Below are 22,123 nucleotides of genomic sequence, written 5' to 3'. Positions count from 1 at the left end.
TCCCACATGGGGCCAGACATTCACATTCCAGCTGCCCATTGTTTATCTCAGAGTCTTGTGCTACCATCTTATTTACTCCTTTCCTTCCCAAGATTTCTTTCTACATTGTTGGTTGGGGTATGGTTGCACTTGAGCTAGGGTTTTTCTTTGGCGGGTGTGTGTGTGTGTGTTCAAGGCAAAAGAGTGCAGTCTCCAAAGTTATTTGATCTAAGAAAGCAGATGTGAAAAAAGGTTAACTGGAACATTTAAAACCTACTGTTCATACTGTCTGGTGGCATCCTATTTTGTTGCTTTGTGTGCACGTGGAAGGTTCACATGAGGAGGGATTTTTAAAAATAAAAAAATATCCCTACCACCACTATGGACATCATTATCTCCACTACCCATCATCCCTGCCCTTAGATAGTATTTCTTCAATATCCGTCCTGGAACTCATCTGTGGCGTAGCTAACTTTGCCCAGAGTAGTAAAGGTTAACTGGGTGCCTTTTTCCCCTCCTTCTTCTGTCAAAAGAGTCCTGAAGGGAAGCCACAGAACTGGTTGTAACTCGACCCTTTCCATCTGGGGAGTGTAGCTATCCGATGTCTTTGTCTGGGAAATGTGTCCAAGAATGCCCCAGGAGGAGGGGGGGAAATAAAACCTGTAACCAAAAAAGAAAATTGACCGGTCCCCTCCCTTTTCTTCATCTTCGGGCAAGGAGTGTGTGTGTTGCCGTGGCACCCGAGTCCCTGAGGAACTGACTGCAGAGCAAAAGGAGGGTGAGAGAGAGACTTTCTGTGGAGGCTGGAGAATCGCGTGTCAGCCAAGCATGTGGAAGAGTTAGTAAACAAAAGCAACCCTCTTTACTACGACCTCATGCAGCCAAGAGAGGAGGGGCTCTTTCCCTTTCAGCTGAAATAATAGAGTGTTGTAAAGGAGAGGGAGAGTCCTAGCTGAACATTTGTTTTGTTTTTAAAGAGAGAGAGAAGCCCTGGACACAGGTGGGGAAGAACTTAAGCGCTGGGTCTTCACCGCTCAGTCTTTGGACTGATAACTGGCACTCTGCTGGCAGGGAGACTTTTTGTGTTTGTACAGAGCGATGTTTGAGACCATTGAAGGTTTTATTTATCGCTACGCTTATGCTAATACCGTCTTTTCCTTCCCGCCTTGCTCTTTGCCAACTTTCTCCTCTCGTTTTTGGCAAAGATAACGGAGCGCTGTCCAGTCGCTTTTCTTTCGGTTGGGAAGGACGTCGGAGGCCAGGAAGACTTTGTCTTGCCTCTGCAGTTGCCTCCGTCTGGTTCAATGGCTCCAAATGACACTTTTGGAGCAACCCAAAAGTTGGCCAAAGGCTGTGGCAAGCAGCTTCTGTTCTGCTTTGCTGACAGGACAGCACGTAAACCGCTGGGGGAGCCTCCAGGGTGCCAACCGAAAGCTGAACTAGAGTAGATGTACTTCTGGTGGCGTCCCACCAATGGCAGCATCTGAAAGTAGAACAATCTAGGAGTGAGACAGGGCAGCCTTCTATCCACAGCGTGGGAATCTCCCCCATTCCCCTACATGCTCATAGATCTGGCCTGATGTTATGGCAGCCACCATAGATAGGTCTCAAGGAGATTTGCAAATATACCGCAAAACAGCTAAAACAGTTTTTTAAAACAACTGAAGATAGGCCTAAAAACAGTACAAGATGAACACCTAAAGCAGAGACCTTTTCCTTGTCAATATTGGAGACCAAGATTCTCTGTAAATTTATCAAAGAAGATAAGCTATGGAGCTGGTCTTTGAGGTAGAAGACTATCCAAAACCAGGCTTCCAGCATTTAAAATGTACATAATTCCATGTGCATATTCTCCATGGGAGTAGTTTCATTGGGGTTTGAGCTGACTCATATTCAAAAAGATGCACTCAACTGCTCTGTTAATTTATTAGACAAATTACACTCTCTTTAATATTCAGTTTATGTGCTTTCAGTGTAGTGGGCCAAAGCCTGTGGAACTCCATGCTAACTGAGATTAAGGTAGTGTTTGGCTTTATGATATGTTCTCATTGTCCCATTTTCTGTGGATTTATTTTTATGTATACTGCATAAAAATACAGTCAAGCAGTACTGATACAGGGTAAGTAGGCAAAGTAATGTTAAAGTCAGATTTTGATTTGCAGGATACCAAAGTACATTAATTCATCTTTTTTAAACATTAAAAAAAATTGAACCATTTTGAGGTTCTTTATCTACAGGGCCTCAGAACTGATTGTGGGATGCCAACCCATCTAAGGAACAGCTGTTGGATCCTTTGTGTGCAGAACATGGACCTATAGTGTTTGCTCACAAGTAAGACCTGCTCACTGTGGCTCATGGTGCAATCCTAAGTATAGGAAGCTGGTGCAATTTATGACGGATTAAATTAAGCTGGTGTTAAGTTACCATTAGGGACGCGGGTGGCACTGTGGGTTAAACCACAGAGCCTAGGACTTGCTGATCAGAAGGTCGGCGGTTTGAATCTCCGTGACTGAGTGAGCTCCTGTTGCTCGGTCCCTGCTCCTGCCAACCTAGCAGTTTGAGAGCACGTCAAAGTACTAGTAGATAAATAGGTACCGCTCCGGTGGGAAGGTAAACGGTGTTTCCGTGCACTGCGCTGGTTTGCCAGAAGCGGCTTAGTCATGCTGGCCACATGACCCAGAAGCTGTACGCCGGCTCCCTCGGCCAATAAAACGAGATGAGCGCTGCAACCTCAGAGTCGGTCACGACTGGACCTAATGGTCAGGGGTCCCTTTACCTTTAAGTTACCATTATTCCAAACTCCATTCAGCAGCAAGGCTACCACTGGCTGATCTGGCCTTTAAAATAGCTGCTGAATTACAACATATCACCAAACTTATCACCAATAGCTGCTTAATTACAACTTATCACCAAACTTAAAACCATGGAGAAACCTGGCCTGAACAAAGACCTTGGATTCTTATCTCATTATACATGACAAAGCCATTTTTCACCTTTTCACCCCTTGCTTCTTCCTGTAAGACCTATTGCAGTCGTCAACAGGCTCATCACAGCTATCTGCCAATCACCCATTCCCACCACCCTTCTGAGTAATACCCCTCCCCACCTTCTCACTATATAGAAGGGTCTGGAAACTTCTGTTTCAGTGTATCTGAAGAAGTGTGCATGCACACGAAAGCTCATACCAAGAACTGACTTAGTTGGTCTTTAAGGTGCTACTGGAAGGAATTTTTTTTGCTTTAAAATAGAGTTTGACTTACACAACTAACTATCCAAATGTTAACTCAACAGTGTGCAGCCTTTAGAACAGCAACAAAAGCAATCAGTTTCCACTTGACTGTATTTTGGCTAGAGTCTCCTGTAATAGACAGGGAGTCTATAAGAAATGGGAGGCAATTTATTCTCGCGGTACTGAGGGCTGCATAACTGTCAATAAAATCCAGGAGACCTGACTCCAGTCCCCCTGCTCTGGCCTCCAGATCTTGCTGAGATAATGCTTTGGGGCTTCGGGGACATTTATGTTGAAAATGAGTTGTAATTGAGAGCTGTATATATTGACCAATAAAAGTTTATGGCAGTGAGGCAAGAAGGGGAGAAACACAAACTGTTAAATTCCTCCCTGCTTCTGCAGAAGACACACCAAGGGAGGCAAACCTGTCACAGCCTTTCAAAGGTGCTCTTGTCAGTGGCTCTCAATGGGATCATCAGGCGGAGCTTTGATTACCAAGGGCTCCCCCCAAAAGGGGATCATTTCCTTTACCCTTTGCTGCAGTTTCATGCAGAACGAAACTCTGCATTGCACACCATCTCCCCCTTTCCCCCCAATGTTGCTTTTATTAACCCTGATTAGTATGAGGCAATGGAGCCCCAGGCGATGACAACGAAAAGACACCAGAGCCAAGAAATGTACCTCTTTAGGCTGCTTGGGGGCTTTTTTGGGGGGGGGTTGTTTTTTGAAGTTAGACATAGGAAGAAGAAAAAACGTCCAGGGCGTATGCATGTGTATGGCTGTGCGTGAGAGATGGAGAAGCTGGGTAGTATTTGCTCTGCGGCTAGCACTGTTTAAATCGCTCTCTATATTTAGCCTCTGAGTCATCACAACTGCTGACAAGAGGCTGAATTAGCTGAGACTTTGGTGCTGCACCTGACTGCTGGCCTTTGTGTGTCTCCAACAGAGAAGGAGTGTAGCTCTGTCTAAAGATTTTCTGAGTCGCTTCATCCAGCAGATCTGAAAGTTCCACTTCTACCTCCAGTTCTGTGTAGTGTAAACACAGGCCACTCCCTCTTCCTCATTCTCCTTGGGGCATCAGCTAAAAGATGGCTTAAGTGAAAGGATCCTCGTCCATTGGCTTCTTAGGAGAAGAAGGATTTTTTGTGTGTGTGTGTGGCAAAATAAAGCCGTGTGCTTATTATTATTATTATTATTATTATTATTATTATTATTATTAATTTATTTATACCTCGCCCATCTGGCTGGGCCTCCCCAGCCACTCTGGGCGGCTTCCAAGAAATATTAAAATACTGTAATATATCAAACATTAAAAGCCTCCCTAAACAGGGCTGCCTTCAGATGTCTTCTAAAAGTCTGGTAGTTGTTGTTCTCTTTGACATCTGGTGGGAGGGTTTTCCACAGGGAGATTGCCACTACCGAGAATTTTTCTGGCAACCTGCTTCCATTGACTTGCTTATACTAAATCTTAAGAGCAAGTTAGGAATCGATTCTCAGAACTGGATTGTTGCAGGAAGCATCACTGCAAGTTAGTAGAACTGAAGGAAGTTTGCACTCCTAGGACTATCTGGTCTCCAGCCAGGGGTCTTGCTGCCTTCAGAGGGCTACCTTGGCAAACTGCCATTTTTCACTCTTTATGCAGCAGTATGGTAAAGGTAAAGGGACCCTGACCATTAGGTCCAGTCGCAGACAACTCGGGGGTTGCGGCGCTCATCTCACTTTACTGGTCGAGGGAACCGGCGTACAGCTTCCAGGTCATGTGGCCAGCATGACTAAGCTACTTCTGGCAAACCAGAGCAGCGCACAGAAACGCCATTTACCTTCCCGCCAGAGCGGTATCTATTTATCTACTTGCACTTTGACATGCTTTCGAACTGCTAGGTTGGCAGGAGCTGGGACTGAGCAACGGGAGCTCACCCCATCATGGGGATTCGAACTGGCGACCTTCTGATCAGCAAGCCCTAGGCTATGTGGTTTAGACCACAGCGCCACCCGCGTCCCTTTATGCAGCAGTAAAGGTAAAGGGACCCCTGACCGTTAGGTCCAGTTGCGGACAACTCTGGGGTTGCGGTGCTCATCTCACTTTACAGGCTGAGGGAGCCAGTGTACAGCTTCTGGTCATGTGGTCAGCATGACTAAGCCGCTTCTGGCGAACCAGAGCAGTGCACAGAAAGGCCGTGGTAGTAGTTGACCAGTATTAGCTGCTGTGAATATGTGTAAAGAGGACATGCCCAAATGTTTTGGAAAGGAAGTGCAGGTGCTTCTTCCTGGTGTGAGCATTCTGAATGCACATTTATCCTTTATACTTGGCCTTCATCACTGAGGCAGATTGTTCACACCTGTACCATAGTGGAGTATAAAGTGTGCATCTTCTTTTAGTGAAGACATTCAAACTGCCAAGGGCCACCATCTGACATCCATTCTTGAAGCACAGATAAGGGAGAGGATGAGCTGAAAAAGGAAATAACTTTTTTTTAAGGCAGTTGGAAAACGAATTGTAGTCTGGAGCACGTATCCTGTGACCATACATGCACAGGACCATACTTATGCAATTGTGCTGTAGGTTGAGAGGAGAGATGGCTTGAGGAAGGCAGAGGAAGTTGCCAGAGAATGTTGCGCTGCACTTTAATTCCTTCCTAGAATATGTTTCAGTTGGGCAAACTCTGTGCCAATCCTGCTGTTGATTCTTAATGCGTAGGATCAATGGGGAAGCCATCTGGTGGCCTATACACATAAAAATTCACAACCATTTTCTTAAAGCTTTTTGCTTTGTCATCTGAAAGCATACCTTGGGCCAATGAAATGAAGCCACATTTCCCTCTCTTTTTTTGCTCTGATTGCTTTTTTATTTTATTTTTTTAGGATAGGCGTGGGTATACTTGCCTTTATGTTATTTAATATTAAGGCTGTGTTTTAATTGTTATAACTGGCCCTGGGACCTTCAGGTGAAGGGCAGGCAATAAATTGTTACAACAACAGTTTGTGAGGCTTGTATTGCTTGACTTGGAACCCTTTTTTCAAAACCCTTGAACAGAGTCTCGGGGCTTGCCAATTCCAAAACCAAGAGCCTGTGTTGGGTATAGAGCAGCCTGCCTTCCTTTTTTGTTGCATACAGAGCAAGAAACTAAACAAACCATCAGAATTAAGCAAGACAACAAGGGCCACGTCTTGTGGGCCTAGGAAAATGGTGGCCTGCGGTTATCTTCTCTGGCTTGGAAGTCAACTGGCTCTTGCTACCACTTCCTGCAGCCTCCGTCCTGAAAGCAGAGATGGAAGAGAATGGTTATTTTCAATTGTAAGCATACTGAGGAATAGTCCACTTATACAATCTTCCAGCAAATAGATTCAGTCACACATCAGAGGTGTATTTAGGGGAGCACGACCAGTTCGGTCCTCGGGAGGAGAAGGGCTGCAGCTATGATGTAGAATGAAAGGCAAGAGGTGGGGATGCCAAATTTTGGAATTGGACAGGGTGCCTCTGACATTTGAGAGGTCTGCCACTGCACACACACACTGCTAAACCTTAGGGCAGTATCTTTCACCGTACAGACTCTGTGTTGACCCTTATTATTGCTTATGTGGCCAGGATATAACTTTTACCCCTCCCCCTCCCCCTGCTTACCAAGTCACTTTTTCCTGAAATATACTGCACTGTTCTGAAATGCTCAGTGGCGTCCTCCTTAAAATAGTTAGGTGGTTTTTTTTTATTTCAAGTCTAATGGGAAGACTATTGTGTGTTTGATGCATTTCCACACACACCCTTTTCATAAGCTTGCATTTTATGTGACAGGCGCATGGTACCTGAAGGATCTCTCTCATCTTCCCTTCTGAATTTGGGTTGAAAATTAATATTGGAGAACCATTAGCACAGCTGGACAGTTTTCTTCCTAGTTCACTACCTTCTTTTTGATAGTAAGAAGAGAGGTGTCTACGCTTGTGCTTGTTGTTCTGTGACTACTTCTGCTTCCCCTCACTCTGCCCGCTGCCCGCCAACTTCCTTCTCCAACATGTTCCTGACCTCTGTTGCCTTGGGAACTTGAGTGATTTCCTTGTTTTACCTAATGTGTAATCTGTCCTGTGGCAGCACAGTTTGCCTCCAGGCCCCTGGCAGGCAAAACAACTTTTCAAGTGACTCAGCTTCTGGCTTCTGTGCGCTGCATACTTTGTTTTGCATATCATACTCATCGGTTTGTGTTTTGGTTGTTGGAGTCCCCTTGATTTTCTGCTCCAGTCTTCAGAGTTCCATTTTATGTTGCTGGAATGGCAACTTCAGAGTTAATGCTGACTCCGTCTAGTCCGATAAAAGCTTGGCTGAAGGTTTGGAAGTGGCCACACCTTGGTCTTTTTAAAAGATTGGGCCAAAATGAATTTTTTTTTTTTTACATCCACGCCATTAATAAAAGTTTGCTCTCTTGTGTAAAGTGCTCAGCTGCTTGAAAAAATCTATTTCATTGCACCAGATGTCCCAATTAGCAACACTGTGATGGAAATAAGATCTCAGATATTTTGAAAAATTACTTGTAGATTACACTCTGTGAGTATTTCATCCAACATTGTTCCTTTCTTCCGAATTCTTTCTCCTTATCCTCAAAACTTGCACACCTGTAAATGTCTTGGCTGGAATAACATATAACGGATTCCTTGGTATTTACAACAGCTGCTGTATCCCACCGTATCCCACAAAGGAACATAATTTATATCATGCAGGACAAGGTTGAATGGCACTTTTTTGAGAGAGAGAGGTGGGGTGAGGTGTCTGCAGTGGTCATGGGAGAAGCTGGACCTGTGACACTTAAGCACTTTTAAGTTCTGGAAGCCGGTTCTTTTTATTTTATGCATACTGTTCTATGCTGCCCATTTCCTCAGCAGTGAAAAGTTTCCGTAGGACAGGAGTGGGAACCTTCAGCCCCAGGGCCACATTTTCTGTGGACAACCTTTCAGGGGCGCAATTTGGGAGTGGGGTGGGCAGAGGCAAAAATGCATTAGACTTTTAGCTATATGCAGGAGGGCTCATTCCAGTCAACAAAACTCTGAGGTTTCTACAGATGCATTTCTCCATCTAGGCAAGCAACAGGCATGATCACAGCACCAGGAGACATTTCCACCAAGGAGGGCATGGAGCAAGGCTGGAGAGGGGTGTGGTCTGGGGAGAATCTTGAGGGCCAGGAAGAGAGGCATGGAGGGCCACATTGGGTCCCTGGGCCTCAGTTTCCCAATTATTTTTGTAACTGCAGCAATGCTCCCAAAATACACAAGGAGAACATAAATAGAGAAACAAGCAGCATTGCACTCCTGTTGTGCATCCAATATACTACCTCACAGCTCATCCCCAGACAGAGGGATATCCTACGCCTCAAGATGTTTCTTGCCTTCTTTTAAACTCTCTGCCTTTCCCCAGAACTGCTGTTCTGCACACATAATCCCACTCTTCTTAACTGGGCAAAAAGGTTGTCACTTCCTGGTTCTTGTAGAGCAGGGGTCAGCCAGGTTTATCTTGCCTGGGCCAGATCGGTTCCACAGAGATCCCTCCGTGGGCCGGATTGCGCATGCCCCCTCGATTTTTGGCGTCTGCTCGTGCGCAGATGCAATTTTCGGCACCACGGAAGCAAGTCCCCTCCAGCGCGCGAGCTGGAGCGTTGGTTCAGGGGCGGCTCGTGGGCCTGTCAGACAACCTCTGCAGGCCACTTCCATTACATGGGCCTTAGGTTGATGACCCCTGTTGTAGAGTGAGTGTGTGTGTGTGTATTCTCCAAAAAGGTAATCATTGGGAGTTCAGAGTTATATCCATCATTAGAGCAGACCTGACTCCTGAATTTACCCAAGCAGTCAATTGCGGGAGTTGGTGATGCTGCAAGGGAACCAACTGGTATGTTTTCAGAACCCTTTCAATGTCACAGAAGATACTGGAGTGCTGCTCTCAGCCTGCACAGCTGAGATGTGAGCTTTTTCGGTCATGTGGCACAGCTGCTTGGGCTTTTTTAATGTCTTGGGTCAACCTTGGTCAGCTTAAACCAGGCTTCCATTCTCTGCCGCTTTGGAAGCAAATAAAAGGCCATTGTTAACAAATGAGGCATTATGAATGAGAATAAGCAGACATCATGCTGATAACTGAAGGGAACCAGAAAGAGAAACAGTCCTGGAGTTGCCAGGGGTCCTTTGTTTTAAGGGGGCTTCCCCTTTAATCTACATCACAGCGTTATGGGATATAAGGGAGACAGCACACGTCATAAACGTGCAGCTGTGTAGAACAATGACAATGGCTTGAATCCAGAGTGGGTCTTCCACAAATGGAAGAGCTCCTTCCACCCGCAGAAGGAGGTACAATTCAGCAATTGCCCCTGCTGTTTCCTGTACTGCTTCCCATTCTGTTCTGGATGGCCTTCTGACACTCTGGAGCAGATTTTGGGGGGCTGCAAAGGAAGGGGGAACTCCGATAAATCTCCTCCCCCTTCCTTCAGCAGCAGCATGTTGTGAGCACAACTCTACTCACTGGATCGCTCCATCCAACCCTGTGTCTGCACACGTCTCTGATTTTTGAAACTGGGATCTGGCATCCAATGGTGCCTAATTTTCAAAGCCTGATTACGGCATTTGACAGGAGATGAGTGGCCGGGTGCTCTTGTCCAAAGGTAGCAGCAGAAAGTTTCAGGTTCTCCCTCCCCACCACCACCCCAAACCAATTTTCTACATTTGTTGCTTGATAATGGGACCTGAAATAACCCCTAGGTTTCCCCCCCCCCTGTTTTTGTTTTCAAGTGTGTTCTTGCTTAAGGTTTAATTGGCTCCAGTCAGTAGGAAAGGGCTCCAAGACTGATTATTTATGGCTTACTGTCAAAAGGAGCTATAAAAAGGGGCAGTATTATCTTGGAGATGCTGGGAAGCAAAGCATGGGGGGGTGGGGAGAGAGCACGCATAGGAGTGTGTTTTCTTGTACTGGATAAAATCAGTTTTGCTGTCTCAGCAGTGTGGTTTAAATTGAAGATTAACCCTTTGACCTTCACGGTGTCAAATCACTTACAGATGGATCACCAGCTACACTTCTCCCTCTCTCCCTACCCTCTTTCCCCCCCTTCTCTTTCTCCTATGTTTTGGGGGTGGGGAGGGGGGCACCCTCCTTTTAAAAAAAAAAAGGAGGGGAAAGAAGTTGTTTGTTCTTGCAGCTGGGGCTTTGAGTGGCTCAGAAGCCAATCTGATTAAAAACAGCACTTGGCTAAACTCTGCAGAATCCTGCAGAAAGGAGAAGAAGAAGAAAAAACCTTAATCCTTTTGTGCACAATACATAAAGGGTCTGCTCTTTTCTTTTTTACAATGTTGGAGCTACAGTGATTCCTGGAGGATCTACACATCTCTCTCTCTCTCTCTCTCTCTCTCTCTCTCTCTCTCTCTCTCTCTCTTTCTTCTTCTCCCTCTTTCACATTTTGGGCCTGCCCTTGAAAGCATAACTGGAGTTTTCACTGGAAACTTGGGCAATGAGTTTAATATGAGTAATCGTTGTTTAGACCCTTTCCCCCTTTTTACAGCACCAGCAGAACCGAAACCAGGTCTGGTGGCAGATCCTCCTTTTCCTCCATAACGTGGCGTTGAACATGGAGGCCAACAGACACCATGCGGGTCGGAGGTGAGAGCTACCCTGCTTCTTCCGGGTCCCATCCAGTCTTCTGGGAGCACTGAACAAATCCAGGGCAGACATGTGTATGCCACTAGACAGATGTGAGGCTCCTGTGAAACGGAGGACACTTGTACAAAGGACTTGCTTTCTCTCTCCGCGGCTTCCTGTCCTCTGAGGTGGGAAGCTTTGGTCCAACACTGTTGAAGAACAATCCTCCAATCAAATGTGTGTGGTTTTCACTCAAGAAGCAAGCGAGCAAGGAAGGGGCTGGTATAGGAAAGCTTTGGTTTTAGCCAGTGATGGGCGCATGCAGCATTTTGCCGGTTAGAATTTAGGGACGATGAGTCACAACGAATTGGGGTATTTTACAAATGAGGCACACTTGTTTCGGGAAACCTTTTTTAAAAAATAAAATAAAATTCTGGTCAGGAATAACTATGAAATGGCATACATGTACAGCTGGGGAATATTGAATCCTTACATTTTAATGCTGGAAGACACTGGTTTAAAAAAAGGAGCAAAGCTTGAATGGAAATATACCTTCTCTGGAATTCACGAAGCCATGAAGCTGGGTCCCTCTCCCATCTTTTATTTTTGGGGGGGGGGGGAATCGAAAAATAAGCAACACCTTCTCATTTAAAGTACTAACTGCACTACTTTGAGAACACAAAAGTGTATTGTGATTAACCCAGCAGATAAAATTGTGCTGTATCGTATATTTATGAAAATTTTAAGCATCATTGCCTTAATCTTATTCAAATATATCCAGCGTTAGAGGTGGAGCTGCAAGCTACTGCCTCTAAGATACCTATCTTTAATTTTTGTGAGTTTGGAAAAATAGGAGTAAAAATGATGGGAGAAGTTCACTGTCACAATCTTCCAGTCGTTCCATCAGCACAAGCAATTTCAGCTTGCCCAATGGAATTATATTCCTTCCCGTCGCTGCACAAACTGTTCTGGAGTTCTCCTGGCATCCCCCCCCCCCCGAGCCAGTTTGAGAGGTTCCTGGGGTACAGTGGGACTTCCCCCTCCCTCCACTAGCTCCCACTAGCGCACCTACTTAGTTGAATCCTACCCATTTTAACAAATATATTATTCATGGACTACAGAAACATCACAGTGAACTTGGGGGGGGGGGGATATTACCAGGACTTAGATAGAGAGACCTTGATATACAGCTATGAAACTAGTTTGGTACTCCAGGGCAAGTTTGGGACTTGTGACATTTTCAATCTTATGCAAGTAAAAAGTCAGAGGGTCTCTTTTCCACAATACTGCAGAAACAATATATCAGATATTTGGCAGAACTCCTGCACCAAATCGCCGAAGATGTTCTGCATTCTGCAACATTTAGAGGTCTCTTTGCTAACATCTAAGAGTGCTCCTCATTTGGTGATCCAGCCCAGATTAATAGCAATTATATCCTTGCTAACTCTACTTACTTCTAATATATCGGATCTAAGAAAATAAAAACTTAATTAATTGACTGTGTCAGTATGATTTTTAAAGGCTGCTTTAAAAAGCAGTTCACTTGTTGTGAAAGAAAATTTATTTCACAAGGGGTTTTGATTCGCTATCATCCCAAATTTCTAATTTTTCAACTTTTCCTTTTGGGGAGAAAGCAGGGCATGGGGAGAGAGAGTTTCCTCCCCCCCCCCCCCACCTCTCAGGGGCCTTAATTCTACTTCATATTCCCCTCTGCCTTTGCTGCCTCATGCTCTCGTGAAGCTGACCTTGCAACATTTGCACGAATCAGTGCAACTATTTCTTGTTAGATTATTTCTCAACGTTTTCCAGGATGACGTGGTAGCTTACTGCTTAAAGGACTGTTTTCAGCCTGTTGGAAAGTGGTCTCCCTAGACCCATTCCAGACCCTGGAGAATTTCTAATAGTTCATCACGATGTGAAAATGGATCATTTAGGAGGTGTGGTTGTGACGATGAGACTTTGTTGGCAGACTCCTTTGGGAGGTCAAGTTTGGGCTTTTGGCCATATAAATATATGCATACTCAGGGAGTTATGCTTCTCAGAGTAACTCCCTGGCAAAATGAGTTGCTGAATGAGATTGCGCAACCTATAATGGCCTATGGAGTTAGTGATGGTGTTGGTGGATTATATCTTCTTTTTTAAGGACTCGTCTAGTTTCATTTTTGGCAACCCCTTATACAGCTTTTCCTGATCAATAAAAGTAATTCCTTTCCCATGTGTTACAGAGCTAATGCCTAAAGTCCATTTGATATATCCCCATTTGCCAGCAGTATTGGAGGTTGCCATGAGTGAACATTGGCTAGCAAAAAATCAATGTCATGAGAGTTCTTATTGGCTTTGAATCTGAATAATACACAGTATTTGAGCAATATGGAACAACGGATTATGTAGAACAAAGGATGGGCATCTTTAGTTAATATTGATACAGAATTATTATCGTTGAGTAATAAATAATATTTGATTGCATCCAACAAATTGTCCTGATAGTGTGAGGGCTTCCACTTGCTCAACAGCTCCTCTTCTCCTCATGCTCTCTCTCCCAAATTTGTACTGGGGTTCCTCTAACTACCTGGAACCCCCAACCATAGGAGGTGGAGAGGGAGAGGAACTCCTATTCAAAGGATGACTTCATTGGATAGAACCCTTCATGTGTTAGTTACTATTATTATTGTCAGTATTGACTGTTGGTTAATACTGAACAATTGTAATAATCAATACATACATATTTAAAAGTGTGACCGAGAAACAAGACTTGCAGCTTGGGCTGCATTGTAGGGTGAAAGCAGACAGTGGCTCCATCCTATCTTGAATATCTAAGGACGCAAACGTCATTCCTGAGTGACGATCTGGGGAGCCTACAAGGAATTTCAGCTTCTCATTTCCTGGAGAACAGTAAAAGCTGCTACTTAAGATATGGTAATAGAAAATGAGGAGTTCCCCATTTGCTGCCTCCACTGTCCTTAGGCTCTTTTAAAATATTAAACTCAACTGTACAGGCTAGAAAGACTTGGCTTATTATGGGTATTCCCTATGAGTTCTGCAGCTCCATCATGTTTCGTTTGTATACTTTAGCTGGTCTGTTTTTTCTGGTCTCTGTTTCTGGATAGTGTACATATTTTAACCGCCTTGTGATGCCGTATTAACATTTTGTTATTGTGACATGCTAGGGTTGCCCTCTCCGGGAGTCAGCTGTCTTCTCCAAGTGTCTAGAAGTGTAATCTTTGGGAGGAGTGAGTGCTCAAGTGTGTAAATGTATAACCATTCATTGCACACACTGCCCCTGTATTTGTACAGCAGTAGAGAAGGTTTTTCCCAGTGGTCTTCAGTGCGAGGAGTACTTGTCCCTATTGCGATCTGTGAAATGCAGGAGGGCATACGTTTGTACTCTGTTGTGCATTTGAGGACCTCTCTGTTTTCTCTCAAGTCAATATTTCAGGCTGTAAGGCTGCATTTCCAACCTCCATTGCCCTGGGCTGGGAGAAAGAGGCAGACTGGGCATGTGGCCTCCACTTGCAGAGTGTTGCCAGCTTCACTCTCTAGCACAGAGCTTCTCTTCTGCAGGTGATATGCCTGCTGGTGGCAGCCCCCAGGAAACCCCCAAACAGGAGAGGGAACAGGGCTAAGATGGCCTAGGATCCACTGGTTCCCAAGCCAGCCCTGCCCCACTGCCATAACATGTGACAGAACAGAACTGGTGCAGTTGTTTGCAATGAATGTGGTGGTAGCACTGGGGTGTTAGACATTTGCAAATGTCAGAGTTTTGGAGTGGTAGCTATCACATTGGACTGTTTGGAAGATAGTGAAATTTGTACCTTTTAGAGTATCTTTATCATGTTTCCATAAGGCCATTGATTTATTTCATACATGTGCACACTTTTTCAAGCACAGGTGAATCTGACATTATTATTACTACTATTTTAAGTTGCATTCTGCACACCCTTCATCAGCATATTTGTCCTTGACTAAAAGTGCTTCCAGGCAGGGGTTTATTGTGGATTTGGTTCTGTCATGCATCCAACTTTGTTTGTAGGCAGCATCCACACAATGTCATTGGCAATGAAACACCAGCTCATATTCCCTCACTGCCCCCTGCCCCCAGCTGCCAAAATATAATCCGGATTTACCCTTTCGGGGGGGCGCAAATCCAGTAAGGAGAAAGAACCCTATTGTTGACTACCCATTTGTGGTATCTCCAGGGCCTACTTGCAAATTAAGTCCCCATCTGGAAGCATCCTCAGAAAAGAGGATTTAAATAATAATAATTCTGGGCATCTTTTCCTTTTCTATCTCTTTCTCATTTTCTGTTCTTTCTTTGTCAGTCCTTTTTAAACTTTCCTTGGATGTTTTAAAGCCAGTAATAGTGCTTTTGCTGCAATTCTTGGAAACTGAGACAGAAATCATAACAACTGCACTGCCTAAGGTAGTTTCCAGCTGCCAAGAATTAGGGCAAGGTGGGGAGAGAGGAGGGAAAATGGTCTTCAGATAAAAAGAGCAGCCCTTGGGAAGACCGGCTTTTCACAAAGTGCTGATGGTCTCGGTACTAGCAGTGCTCTGCTGCACAACTTCTGTGGCTACAGATGCACTGCTACCGTTTTTATGTTGGTTTCTGAGGTTTCTCTATGTTCCGTGGCCTTTTTATTTTTCCCATTGTACCAGGCCTGCCTGTCTTCCCCTGCCAACCTAAGCAGCCTGTTGGCAGCAAGTTCTTGTCTGTGTTCCTGAAGGATGGAACTCTCTCGTTTTGCATGCTGGCCCTGAAGCAAGGCTTTCCTGCTCTTCCAGCCTCTCCGCCGCTCGCGAGCTTTGTCCATATCAGCTGCTAGAATAAGGGAGCAGGAAGGGTAATCCAGTGCCTGCATAGGAGGCCATGCCTGTAGCTTTGCTTTTTCCTCAGATTGGCTACTGGTCTTGTTTTGCTCCATGTGGAGTATGAATAAGGGCTGTTTTGGCATGGCGATAAAGCCTGAGTTAGATAAAGCACCAAGATGCTGTTCAAAAGGAACTGCGAGCCGGTATTGATTCACATTAATAAGTACTTTGCACAAATGAGCACATACATAGCCCCCGATTCACAGCAATAGCTGGCTTCAAGCCCACTTTGACAATGCTGCCCTGTGGAAGTGGGCCGGGAATGGCATTAATCGCACATTCTGAACCTGGCACAACAGGTCGAATGTGCTTCATGGAATTTGACATACACAATGGTTGGGAGAATCTTGAGCAGAAAGTTGGAAGTGACAATGCCACTGAACAAAGACTTATGGCGGGGCTTAATAGAAATTGCCCACTAGCCATAAGCAGAGTAAGTGTATACTCAATGGAGAAAATGCTATAAGCACCACAAATGAAACCAGTATATATATTTGCTACTCCACATTGTAGTCACAGATTGCCAAATGGCATTCTGGAACATGGGAAGGTGTCTTCTGCTGGCACAGCCCATTGGCCCTTTCAGCTTAGCTTTGTCTTCACTGATTGGTTCTCTGGGGTTTCCCAGCCCTACCTAGAAATATGAGGGATTGCTCCTGTGACCACGTTCCTCCCTATGCCCTTTTTAAAAAATCCAAATGCATCCATAGAGACTTTGCCCACCTGAACGTGCCTGTGTGTGCTACCAGCTACTCTTCCACCACGCACCTGTATCGCACACCCACCGTCCAGGGAGCAGGGATTGGGGTGGAAGGAAGAAATCACTGCAGGGCCAGCCCATTCGGGGAAATGGGGCAGCCAGCTTGACCAGCAGGTGCTGGTGAGCAAGGAACAGCTGTGCAGGACTGGAGTTAAAAAATGCCTTGGGATTGGGCTGCTGCCTTATCACCGGGTGCATCAGGTGATTTAAAGGCATTGGGTAGGTTTCTGGGTGGTAACCTGGCGATCCAAACACACCACTTTTTCTGGCATGGATTTTAATACCCTTTGCAGAGCAAGCATGTTAATGATGACATGTGGGGATAACCATTCTGAGTGTTGTTTTATTATCTCCTAACCCGCCCAGTTTTGTGTTCTGAAAGCAGGAATTGTTGCTCATTCTCCTATTACGTCATATTTTTAAATGATTGAGTTCCGCATATTAGCAGTGGCCAGAGCTTACCTGACCTCCCGTTAAGAATGTCGCTGCAGTTTACCAGAACGGAGCAGGGGGCGATATGCAGCAACAAGGTCAGCACTGTGCAAATGCCAATCTGACACTCACGGCAGTGTACTGGCAATGTGCCCACTGCACCACTGGGAATGGGAGGTCAGCTATGTGCCTCCACCCTGCTGACAGTGGCTGCTTCCACTGTGGATGATAAACTCAGTAGTGGAGCTAGAAATACGCAAAGCAGGCCTGAGGATTGTTCTGGTGGAAGATACCAATCGCTGGCAGATTCCGCCAGCAATTTATTCGAATAGGATGGAGGGCTTTCCTATATTGGCAAGCTTGTTGCATCTGAATTGCTTTGTATTAGTTGCAGATGAAAGTGTGTTCTCAAAGTAGCAGCTAAAATCCAAAGTGAGCTGAAGGCGCAGTCCCGTTGCACACCTGACTGAGTAAATCCTACTGAGCTTTGTAGGACTTACTTAGTAAGTCGGCAGAGGGGTGTGCCCCATGTCACGTCAGTATCTCTGTGGCTCCTTCAGAGCACTTCAGCAAATCCTCAGAAATTTACCTTTGAAAACCTAGATATGTTCTCAAGGTGTGACGTTTGCGAGCCACTCTCCTTTTGAGACATCCTTCTCAGTTGAGGGCTCACGTGCCTTAGCTACAGCTCATCTATTTCATAGCTTGGGGAGGGGGGGGAGGTTGATAGGGATGCCAGCTTCTTGGCTTGTTGGTGTGCCACTAAAAGCTGCTTGACTTGCAGGATTTAGCTGCCGACAGCCCATGTTATAAAAAGGTATATTTGCTGGTTTCTGCACATCTAGCTGCTCTGAAATGTTAAAGTCTGAATGCTCTCCACCCCATCAGTTGGCATCCCTGGTTGTCATTCCAGTGATTATAATCCAAAACTGCTTAATACGGCCATTAAAAATAATAACAGGTTGCTTTTGATTGTTTAGCCAGCAGGGGGGAAATGCATCAAAAAGAATTTCTTAGTGAGCTGTCCAAGAACTCTTTCAGCATGTAAAGCACAGACTGGCAACTTATGGCCCTCTGGATATTGCTAGACTGCAGTGTCCATCAGACAACATGTCCAGTGAGCCTGGATTGTGGGAGTTGTAATCCTGCAACATCTAGTGGGTCACAGTTTCCCCACCCCTGACCGAAAGAGTGTTTGTGATCATTCTGTTTCATTTGTACATGGGCTCAGAACTGGTACAAAGTTCTAGTTCTTAGCTGTAAGTATCGGGAGAAAACAGGCCAAGGCTGTCTCCAGATGAGTGTTTATCGTGGATTTGGTGCTCCTCATGCATGCAAGTTTTATGCAGCAGCCACACTATGTGGTCAGCATCTAAATGCCAGCCTGTCTTCCCCGCCCTCTCTCTGGAGAAAAATCCAATAAATGAAAACAAAACCCTGTTGCCAACAAGCCACTTGCAATATCTCAACAACCCATTTGCAAATTAAGCCCCTTTTGGGAAATATCCCAAATACGAAATGTTCTGGAATATAATTGTTTATGTGTATAAATAAAATGTAGTCTCTTCTATCCCTCTGCTTGAGATACGGTTGCTCCTGCTTCAAGTGCCTTGCTGCCCTGGATCTCTATCAGCAGCTTGACTTGCTGGGCTTAGAAGGGGGTTTGGTGTTCATTTCCATGTTGTAAAAAGCTGTACCCTGTTATTTCATTCCAACCAAGCCGCTGTTGAAAGGCGCAGCTACAGAGACTAGTTCAAATATTGGCAACCCTCCCCTCTGCCTGCACAGACACAAACACACACTTGTATAAGAAACACTTTTCCTTTGAAATTAATTTTGGAACTTGGCATCTTCCAAATTAAAATCTGAGTGAAGGTTGGTTGTGCTTAAATGAAGCTCTGCTGAAAGCAAGTGAACATCAGTAACTCAGGCCTAACTTTTCCCATTGATTTCGATGGGTCTTAAGTGCAACTAACTGTCTCTGGTGGGGCCTGTGTCTCAGGAGGGGGCACTGGAGATTATGGAAGCCATTTCCTGTGTTTATGAGGAGGGCCTTTGTCTATTTGAAGCCTTTGAGTAAAGCGGGGTGTGGGGTGGGGGAGGCAACTTAAGGGTGCTAAGGGGATTGAATTGTTTAGACAGTTTAAAATGGTGTTATGAAAATTATTGCGTGTACAATGCTTTTTCTAAAAAAAAAAAAACCCCTAATGATTTCTTCTGTATGGTTTTTTCTTCTGAAGAGCTTCAAGGAGTCAGATATAGGCATACACAACCCGGAAGGCAACTGTTACACAACATTTTTTAGATCACTTTTCAAAGTGCAAGGTGCTTTTTAGTCTTACTCTTACGATCGTGTTCAACTTCACAAGAGCCACTTAAAGCCAAGCTGTTGTCTGGCCAAAGAAGAAATAGGCAGGTCTAGTTTGTCATACAGGGATGAAGAACAAATAAAGAATGAAGGACTGTCCCCTGTAAAGAAGGATACATGGCCACCATGCCTCCCCTTTCCAACTCCTTGACACCATATTCATCACATTGATGTAATATCCATTAAAGAAGGCTATACTATTTCTCTACCCTTTTCAGACAGATAGTCTGGTCAAGTGATGTGAAGAAGACCAAATATAAGTCAAATGTTTTGAAAAGTTGGGTTCCTAACCGAAGCATCAGCCTTCTTTCAGGGTTTTAGAAAATCCTGTTACTATAATGGTGTAACCTCCAGGTGAAGTTTAAATTTGGTTATTGTGCCTTTTTCTTTTTTCTTTTGCAATCCTCTCCCTTTCCAATTGCAGATTTTTTAAAAAAGGGATTTAGATATGCTCCACGATTCTTTCAGGAGTAGTATAGAAAGAGAAGTGTGTGTTGCTCCCGCACTGGACTCTTGTACTTTTTATAGAAAGAAATTAACTTGACAATAGCCAATTGCACTGGGAAAGCAGGTAACCTTTCTAAAATTAAAATTAGTTTTAGCATATAATTCACTCATTCTGGCTCCCCTTCGATCCTCCCAGCTTGCAAGATGGCTCTCCAGCCAGATCCTTGGCAAACCTGGTCCTGAAGCACACAAACCTCCTTTTCCATAGTCAGAGACCCAGCGAGAATGTAGCATTTTGTCTATCCTGGTTGTGTGCCTTCAGGACTCTTCTGGCTTGACCTGTGGCAACTTTAGAGGAGATTCTTCCCCACCCCCCTTTTAGTTTTTGGTACCTTTGCAATATATTTAGCTCTGGCTTTTCTCTGTTTTGGTGCTTTTAAATATATTTGAAATTCGTCTTGGATTTTTTCCCCATAACTGGTACAATTTTTAATAAAATGCTTAAATCAAATCCTCTCGTTCTGTGTGTTAATAATAGCTGCTCTTGAGTTCTTCTAGTTTTTACCTCGGTAAAAGATGGGAGATGCAAGCAGCACCTTTCCTATGGATTGGAGGGGACATGGAGGGATGCATATGGGAGGAAGTGCAGCTTAGGTTACATAGTTCCCCCTGCAAGTCTTTGAAGGGTGTTGAAGGTCATCACTGGCACTTTCAATTGGGCATTCAGTACTACAGGCTTCTGAATGTTTTGGAAATGCAGCTCAATATAGAGTGTCCTGCAGTACTCGACTTGAGAGATTAGCCAAAATGAACTCTGAGGTCAAATATTTGTATTAAGACATGGGTGGGCACCTTTTTGGGCTCCATGGACCAGATCCTTATCTGTATTAGCCTCACGGACCAAATCTGTGACAGGTAGATGGCCGGTCAATCATATGAGATCATTATGCCAGTTAAAATCCCTTGCATGGGGTTCCCAAGTACCTGACATCCAGCTCAAGCCCCTTGCCCAGGAAAGGGAATGTTAGCTACTGGCCTACAGTTGTTTACATCTTCTAAGTCCAGTTTAGGTTACCACCAGGACCAAGAAGATGCCAGTGTGTTTGACGTGCAGAATCAAAGGAGCTCTTAGAGGTAAGTCTTGTCCAAATGAGGAGGGAGGTAAAGGAACATGAACTCTGGCCAAAATAAATAAATAAGCAAGCTGACAATAAGGGATGCTAAAAGGGAATTTGAGGAGCACATTGTTAAAAACATAAAGACATTAAATACATTAGTAGCAGGAGACCATTTGGGGAGGCGTTGGACCCTTGGATAACAAGGGAGTGAAAGGTGTGCTGAAGGAGGACAAGGAGAAGAGAAGCTGACTGAATTCTTTGCATCTCTCTTTATAGTAATAGTAATAATTAATAAATAGGGTGGGTTCTTGTTCCTGAACATTTGCAAGAAGTTCAAGGCCTAATAGACGAAATAAATGTGAACAAATTGTTGGGACTGGATGGCATCCACTCAAGAATTGTCAAGGAACTCAAATGCGAAGTTGTTAATATGCTAACAAAAATAGGTAACTTGTCCCTAAGATCTGGAAAAGATAGCCAACGTAACACCAATTAAGCGATCTGGGTTGGTAGGTTGGTGGTCTGGAAATTACAAGCCGGTTAGTGTACAGTCTGTTTGGGAAGACTGGTGGATAGTATTGTTAAACAAAATAACCAAGCCTGTAGAAGAACAAGGCTTGCTGAAGCAGCAGTAGCAGCAGCATGGCTTCTGCAAGGGTAAGTGTCTCCCTAACTTACTAGAAGTAACACACATATACAGTAAGTAGAAGCAATCCAGTTGACATGGTGTTCTTGGACTTTTAAAACGTTTTTAACAAGGTATGCCTCCAAAGATTCCTAAGCAAGCTTACGGTCAAGGAGTAAGAGGAGAGGTCCTTTTGTGGATTAGGAACTGGTTAAGTGGCAGGAAGCAGAGAGAAGGAATGAATGGAGGAGTTTACAAGGTGGAGTCCCCCCTCCCAAGGATTGCTTTGGGGGACCTGTGCTTTTTAACTTGTTCATAGACTTATCTAGAGTTAGTGAGGTGGCCAAGTTTATTTTACATATATTTTCATGGGGTCTGAACTGCCAGTGAGTGGCCAGATCCAGGACAGCAGCAACTGTGAAAAAGACAAATTCCATGCTAGGGATAATTAGGAAAGAAATTGAACATAAAACGGCAGATATCATAAGGCCATTATATAAATCTATGGTGTGACCACATTTGGAATACACTGTATAGTTCTGGTGACCTCAACTCAGAAAAGGTATTGTAAAGCTGGTGAAGTTTCAGAAAAGGGCAACCAAAATGATCAAGGGAATGCAGAATATTCCCATGAGGTAAAGTTATAGCATCTTGGGGGAGAGGGTTTACTTTAGAGAAAAGGTGAGTGAGAGGCAGCAT

General features: G+C 44.5%; 1 protein-coding gene across 4 annotated transcripts in view; it reads left to right on the top strand.

The window, feature by feature from the left end:
• BMF (Bcl2 modifying factor) overlaps positions 1-22,123 on the top strand; it is an 83,543-nt gene that overhangs the window by 49,227 nt on the left and 12,193 nt on the right. For 3 of the 4 annotated variants that reach the window (XM_083745533.1, XM_083745532.1, XM_083745531.1), the window contains one exon: positions 10,729-20,192. The exons of the other annotated variant lie outside the window; for it this stretch is intronic. In XM_083745533.1, coding sequence (XP_083601659.1) covers positions 10,729-10,830 — 102 coding nt within the window. In that variant the 3' untranslated portion in view covers positions 10,831-20,192. Of the gene's footprint in view, positions 1-10,728; positions 20,193-22,123 lie in introns of those variants that run through there. 4 annotated transcript variants of the gene reach the window in all.

The sequence above is a fragment of the Podarcis gaigeae genome (assembly GCF_964106915.1).
Source record: "Podarcis gaigeae genome assembly, chromosome: 1".
NCBI lineage: Eukaryota > Metazoa > Chordata > Lepidosauria > Squamata > Lacertidae > Podarcis > Podarcis gaigeae.
This window is presented reverse-complemented; position numbering and strand designations above follow the sequence as displayed.